At 39.4% G+C, this 6,347-nt stretch overlaps 1 protein-coding gene across 3 annotated transcripts; it reads right to left on the bottom strand.

Moving 5' to 3' along the window:
* Nucleotides 1-3,778: 3,778 nt before the first annotated feature.
* Nucleotides 3,779-6,241, bottom strand: RPS27L (ribosomal protein S27 like). 3 transcript variants are annotated; one of them, XM_014459823.2, is made up of 4 exons: nucleotides 6,068-6,241; nucleotides 5,820-5,928; nucleotides 5,083-5,193; nucleotides 3,779-3,978 (listed from the first exon to the last, which is right to left on the bottom strand). In XM_014459823.2, the coding sequence occupies exons 1-4, from the start codon at nucleotides 6,071-6,073 to the stop codon at nucleotides 3,950-3,952; spliced, it is 255 nt and encodes an 84-aa protein (XP_014315309.1). In that variant the 5' UTR covers nucleotides 6,074-6,241; the 3' UTR covers nucleotides 3,779-3,949. The 3 variants fall into 3 exon arrangements, with proteins under 3 accessions (XP_014315309.1, XP_023613629.1, XP_014315308.1); XM_023757861.1 differs by having other exon boundaries at nucleotides 6,080-6,236; XM_014459822.2 differs by lacking the exon at nucleotides 6,068-6,241 and having other exon boundaries at nucleotides 5,820-6,061.
* Between the last annotated feature and the right edge of the window lie 106 nt (nucleotides 6,242-6,347).

Raw genomic sequence — 6,347 nt, 5'->3', positions numbered from 1 at the left:
CTCAGTTTTTCATCACGATTCTCTCCAAGGGATGCTTGGTATTCCATGGCTTCCTTCAGATTGCGTGAAGAGTGAAAAAGGCAAAAGCCACAATGTATTTTATAATCCAGAATTGGAAATCATATACCATCATTTATGCCAAATTCTGTCGGTCACACAGACCAACCCTGATTCAATTTGAGAGATGACTACACAAAGGCTAAATACCAGAGGTAGGAATCATTGAGAGCTATCTTGGAGACTGGCTCCACAAATAGCTTATTGTAGTGTGGACATACGGGAAATTTTGTTGTAACAGCCATAGGTGTGTATATTGGAGACTAAATTCAGAAAATTTCAAAAGGAAATCGTTTTTTATACATTCTAATAAAAGGGTTTTCTATCATTCTGAGCCCTAAGCCTGTTTCTTCACTTTCCACTTCAATATATAAAGGTAAATAGATGAACATCTCTAAGTTGGTTGAAATATGAAAAAAGCTGCTTTCTAAAATGGATCCATTTCACCTTTTTTTTTCTTGCTTCTCCTGATCTGTAGACCTTGTATTCATGTATGTAAACTTTTTCAATCCATGCTCTCTTTGATAAATATAAAAATGTCATACCTTCCTTTAATGTTATTTTAAACATTAGATATGTGACTAAAAGCAAATCAAATATAATGGTAATTTTTTAAATTAATTGGGGTAACACTGGTCAGTAGGGTCATACAGGTTTCAAGTGTACATTTCTATGATACATAATCTGTATATGGCATTGTGTGCCCGCCACCCAAAGTCAAATCATTCTCCATCACCATATATTAGGCCCCCTTTATCCTTTATTCTCCCCATCCCCCTTTTCTCCTTTGCAACGTGGTTTTGCCGCTCTTCCCAGCCAGTGGTGGAACCTGTTTGTCCACGCCCTTGAATCTGGGCTGACTTTGTGGCTTCTCTGCCCCCCAGAATGTGGTGGAAATGATGACGTACAAGTTCCAGAGCGTAGGCTTTAGGAGGCCTTCAAGCTTGTTTTCACCTTCTAAGAACACTGCCCCAGGGCTGCCATGGAATACAGAAGCTCTAATAGCTTCCTGGAATAGGGAGGCCACGTGGAGAACTGAGATGCCCCAGCTGCCAGCCATGTGACTGAAGCCATTTTGGACCTTCCAAACCAGTTGAGCCTCTAGCTGACTGCAGCCGCATGAGTGAGTCCAACCCACAGAATCATGAGAAATAATAAATCATCATCATTTTAAGCCACTACAATTTGGGGTGGCTTGCTTTGTAGCAATAGTTAACACAACTATACTCTGGTGTGGTAACAGGTGTGTAAATAATTTGGGCGAAAAAGTAGAACTTGAGAGTACTTGAATAGATAAGATCCTTTTATTTAAATAAACACTTTAAAAAAAAAAGTAATCCTCACCCAAGGACATGCTTAGAGAGAAGGAGAGAGAAGCATCCACATGAGAAAGACCAATCAGCTGCCTCCAGGGATTGAACCAGCAACCTAGGTATGTGCCCTGAGAAGGAATCGGTACTGCAACCTTTGGGTGCATGGGACCACACTCAGCCAACTGAGCCACTCTGACCAGGCTAAAGTCTATTAACAACACTCTGTGTCAGGCATTGTGTAAGCATTCTATATATGTTGTCTCATCTTTATCTTCAAAACAACCCTATTAAGTATAAATTAATAACCTCCTTTTGCTCAAGATCACACAACCATTGACCATTTGAACTTGTTTCAAACCCAGGTATACCCAACTCTAAAAATTGTTTAACCATTATCTTGCCTTCCCATAAGAAAGAAAAAGTCTCAAATAATTTACAGATCCAATAAAAGGCACAAAAATAAATATATATTGGGATTTTAATTAGTAAATCTGGCTGCAAATAAAAAAATGACACCTTTTACATTAATATACAAATTAATATGAAGGATGACATAGTAGAGTCATGCTTTTATGCATCTCCTCTGTTAAATACATAACATGATATATAAAGTGGGAAATAAGTGCCCTGGCCAGGTGGCTCAATTGGTTGGAGCGTCGTCCCATATAGCAAAAAGTCATGGGTTCAATCCAGTCAGGGCACATACCTAGGTTGTGGGTTTGATCCCCAGGGAGGGCACATATAGGAGGCAACAGGTTGATATTTCAATAAATAGCTGAGGATTAAAATGTGAAATAAGAAAAGTAAAAAGACATTCATGGACTTAAGAATACAAACACACACACACACACACACACACACACACACACACACACACCAAGAAAGTATGGGAACCTCTGGGTTATCTACTTTTCCATTTTTTAAATGCACCCCAAACTTTCCATAGTTTTTCAGTATGATATATGAATCATACTGAAGGATCCATCTCTCCAATTGGGGATATATATACATATATATATATATATACACATACATACATATATACCTCTTATTGAGAGGGGGTTAAAGAAATTTTTAATTTTTTTTTTAAATATATTTTTATTGATTTTTTACAGAGAGGAAGGGAGAGAGATAGTCAGAAACATCGATGAGAGAGAAACATCGACCAGCTGCCTCCTGCACACCTCCCACTGGGGATGTGCCCGCAACCAAGGTACATGCCCTTGACCGAATCGAACCTGGGACCTTTCAGTCCACAGGCCGACGCTCTATCCACTGAGCCAAACCGGTCTTGGCGAAATTTTTAATTTTTAAAAATTTCTTCCTTCATCTGTATTTGATGTATGTAAGCAGATTACTGCAGAAGTAATTTTTGAACTACAGATATTTTCAAGATTTTGATAGGAAATACCTAAGTGCCTGCCTTAAAGGTAACAAAATAGAAGCAGTTATCTTCCCAGTACAATGAGGAGTCATACTGTGGCTAGAGAAGGAAAGATACACTCCAATTCCTAGCTCCACAGACCATTTCATAAACTATAAAAATGACATGAGACATCAGAGCCACTCAACACATGTGTAGTCGGGAGTGCTTATCTGTCTAGACCAGAGAATTCAATACCTTCTACCATCCCCCGTCACACATCCTAGGGCAGTGATGGCGAACCTTTTGAGCTCGGCATGTCAGCATTTTGAAAAACCCTAACTTAACTCTGGTGCCGTGTCACATACAGAAATTTTTTGATATTTATTTTATATATTTAAGTGCCATTTAACAAAGAAAAATCAACCAAAAAAATGAGTTCGGCATGTCACCTCTGAAACGCCTGTCATAGGTTCGCCATCACTGTCCTAGGGTAAGTCATGATGCTTCTGATTCCTCCTCACCTTTTTTTAAAAATATATTTTATTGATTTTTTACAGAGAGGAAAGGAGAAGGATAGTTAGAAACATCGATGAGAGAGAAACATCGATCAGCTGCCTCCTGCACACCCCCCACTGGAGATATGCCCGCAACCAAGGTACATGCCCTTGACCAGAATCGAACCTGGGACCCTTCAGTCCACAGGCCGACGCTCTATCCACTGAGCCAAACAGGTTAGGGCCCTCCTCACATTTTCTATCCCAAAAGGAGTTTCCTATAACTCACACCCCCAACACAGTCCTAATTATGCTGTGTATTAGGACCACATAAATCCAAGGCCTTACACTGTGATTGTTACATTAAACATGTACTTCTAAAATGCATTTCCATGGTTATAATAGCAAAACTATATTTAGAATTAACAAATAATGGACTTTTTCCCATTTGTAATTATTTAGCTCCATTCATTTAAACCTAAAAATTAACAAAGTATATATTAACATATAGCATGCACACATACTTTGAAAAAAAAGGCAAAAAGGGGGAATTTTCCCATAATCAAAACTTTATTGAAAAATTGACACCAAAATAGGAGATCACTGTTGTATACTTACAAAATTAAATGTAATTACATTATCCTGGTAGATTAACTAGAATTACTAAACTGATAAGGCTTTTTGTGATATAACCCAAATTCAGGAAGCTGTGTGGATCATTAGTGTTGCTTTCTTCTAAATGAACATCCTGCAATAGAATTACAAAAGCATATTAAACCCAAGTCTAATTCTATCCTTGGTATAGTTTTTTTGTTTGTTTTCCTTTGGTATAGTTTTAATGGCAAAAAAAACACAAGTAAAAACTTATATTTTAGGGATAATACATTAATATTCATATCTAGGTTATTTATCTTTCGTACCAGAAATTTGCTATAATAAATCATTTATATTTGAATTTACTCTAATGTGACTATAACTGTCACTCCTGTTTCTCAAATGCTATAATGGAGTCTATTTAAGACCAGGAGCCTGAATTTGTTAGTTAACACTTTAACATTGGCATGATTTGAAGGTTTTGGAAATCTTGCAAGTATGTTGACTTCATACTTGTATCTTACCAGACCGTATCAAATAGATCTTGAATTTGTTGCCAATCCACTTACAACTCTCCCAGTGAGAACAACATAGAATTCACAGCCCCCCAAAATATCACAAGCAAATTTCAAGTATCATATAGAATTCTAAATCTACAAGTTGTACCATGGAAAACTATATACGGAATATTTTTTTCTTACTGCACGAAAATGAAAAAGGATTAAAATTTAATTTTTTATATTAACCATTAAGTAGTTACTCAGAGATAGCATTTAAATTTATATATTATGTTACTTAACTAGCAATGATAAAAACTGTCTTAAGTCTTATGTACCATATACATATGAAACAAAATATTTACAAGAGAAATCAGTCCATGGGCCCACACTCTATCCACTGAGCCAAACAGGCTAGGGCTACAAGAGAAGTTTTTAAATCCTGTTTTTTAAAAAAACCATGTCCTATTGTATACTCTTCTTTTGCTCCATTCTGATTTATGTTTAATATCCCAAGTTAGGCAAACTAAGTGATTAAATACAGCAAAGTAAAGTGTTCCATCCTAAAAAATAATATTCAAAGGAGTTCTTTGCAAGGTCAAATTGAACAGGACACGCTTTACTAAAAGAGTACACAATGAAAAGACAAAATTATTTTGGTAATCACGAATTTAAGGTTTCTTTTAAATTGGCTTTTAGTAAAGACAGACATTTACAATCATGAAATCTCATCACGGGTTAGAAAATGCCAAGTGCTATACCTTCCGTGAGTCGAGCCTTTCCTCCTGTCGGCTGGCACAACACTGTTGAGCAACCTACGCACAGAACCACCGTCTGAGCGTGGCTGAAAACTGTGGTGATCTTGTAGCAACCTGGAAAAAGGGCAGTTAAAGTGAAAAGCAGAAGAATACACGGCACTTGTTCAACGTAACTCTAGTAAAGACCTTGTGAAAGATGAAGTACTCTAGTGCTGTGCAATAGCAAACCACATATGCAACAAACGTGTCTAGTAGCCACAAACTTGTTAAATATTATTATCTCAACATGTAACCAATACATGGGGGAGGGAAGCTACACCTTCAGAATCTGGTGTGTGTTTTGCACTTATAGAATATTTTCATTTTGAGTAGCCACATTTCAAGTGTTCAGTAGCCACACATACAGCTAATGACCGCACCGCCACACTGGGCAGCACAGCTTTACCCTCAAGAATCAACATACATTGCATCATGAAAAAGCAGCTCATCATCTCATCAGCTTGAAGACTTAGTACATCAAATGCCATATTCCCTGGGGAGCCCCATCTTCACCCTTCACCCCTGACCGACCCCCACCCCGAAATGTTTCTATCGTGGTCTGAATACGTTTATGATGAAAACACCCAGTTCTGTAACCCCACTTCTCCTCACCAGAGGGTCCTAAGGTGCCAAATACACACGCCACACTAGCAATCCCCATAGGAATTTTCATTAGGAAAGAATTAAGTTTGAAACTTTACCTGGGCATTTTACATCCATAAAATAAGAATTTGGACTCTGAACTAGCCGTTTCTTTTTATGTTTTTTCTTTTCCTCTTCCAAGGACGGGTGTAGTAAATCTCGAGCCAACTGAATAAAAAAGCACATGATTACTACCGGAATGAAACCACAGCGCCGGCAGATGCGACCGTACGCGAAAAGTACACGCAAAAAGCAGTCCGATCGGCAGAGGCCACGCCCCGGGTGTTGCTCGGTGGAGCTCGCTAACCCTCATCCGTACTTTTCATGACGTTTGCGTCCCCCGGCCCCGGGAACGCGGCTCTCCGGCCACCGGGAAACATATGGTCAGGTTCACCCGGTTCTCCTCGGCCCCACTGAGTAACCGTCTCCAATAAAAAACACCCCTGCGGTGCCAAGTCGGGGACGGGACCGCCACCCCGGGCCCTCCGGGTCCGACCCGCGGGGGGGGTTGCGGACACCAGGGCTCGACGTCTGCCCGGACCGCGCCCTGCGTGGAGGCGGGCGACCGCCCTGGGCGGAGCTCACGA

This window comes from Myotis lucifugus, unplaced genomic scaffold (assembly GCF_000147115.1).
Source record: "Myotis lucifugus unplaced genomic scaffold, Myoluc2.0 scaffold_115, whole genome shotgun sequence".
Classification (NCBI taxonomy): domain Eukaryota; kingdom Metazoa; phylum Chordata; class Mammalia; order Chiroptera; family Vespertilionidae; genus Myotis; species Myotis lucifugus.
Note: the sequence above shows the minus strand (reverse complement) of the source record. Positions and strands in the feature narration are given on the sequence as shown.

What these genes read in the sequence shown, in the direction of transcription:
- RPS27L (XM_014459822.2), bottom strand. Translation starts at nt 5,946, where the DNA reads ATGTGCTTTTTTATTCAGTTGGCTCGAGATTTACTACACCCGTCCTTG. An exon ending in TATGGATGTAAAATGCCCAG is followed by an intron (nt 5,194 to 5,819) that starts GTAAAGTTTCAA and finishes CCCTTTTTCCAG; the next exon opens with GTTGCTACAAGATCACCACA. An exon ending in AAAGGCTCGACTCACGGAAG is followed by an intron (nt 3,979 to 5,082) that starts GTATAGCACTTG and finishes ATTCTATTGCAG; the next exon opens with GATGTTCATTTAGAAGAAAG.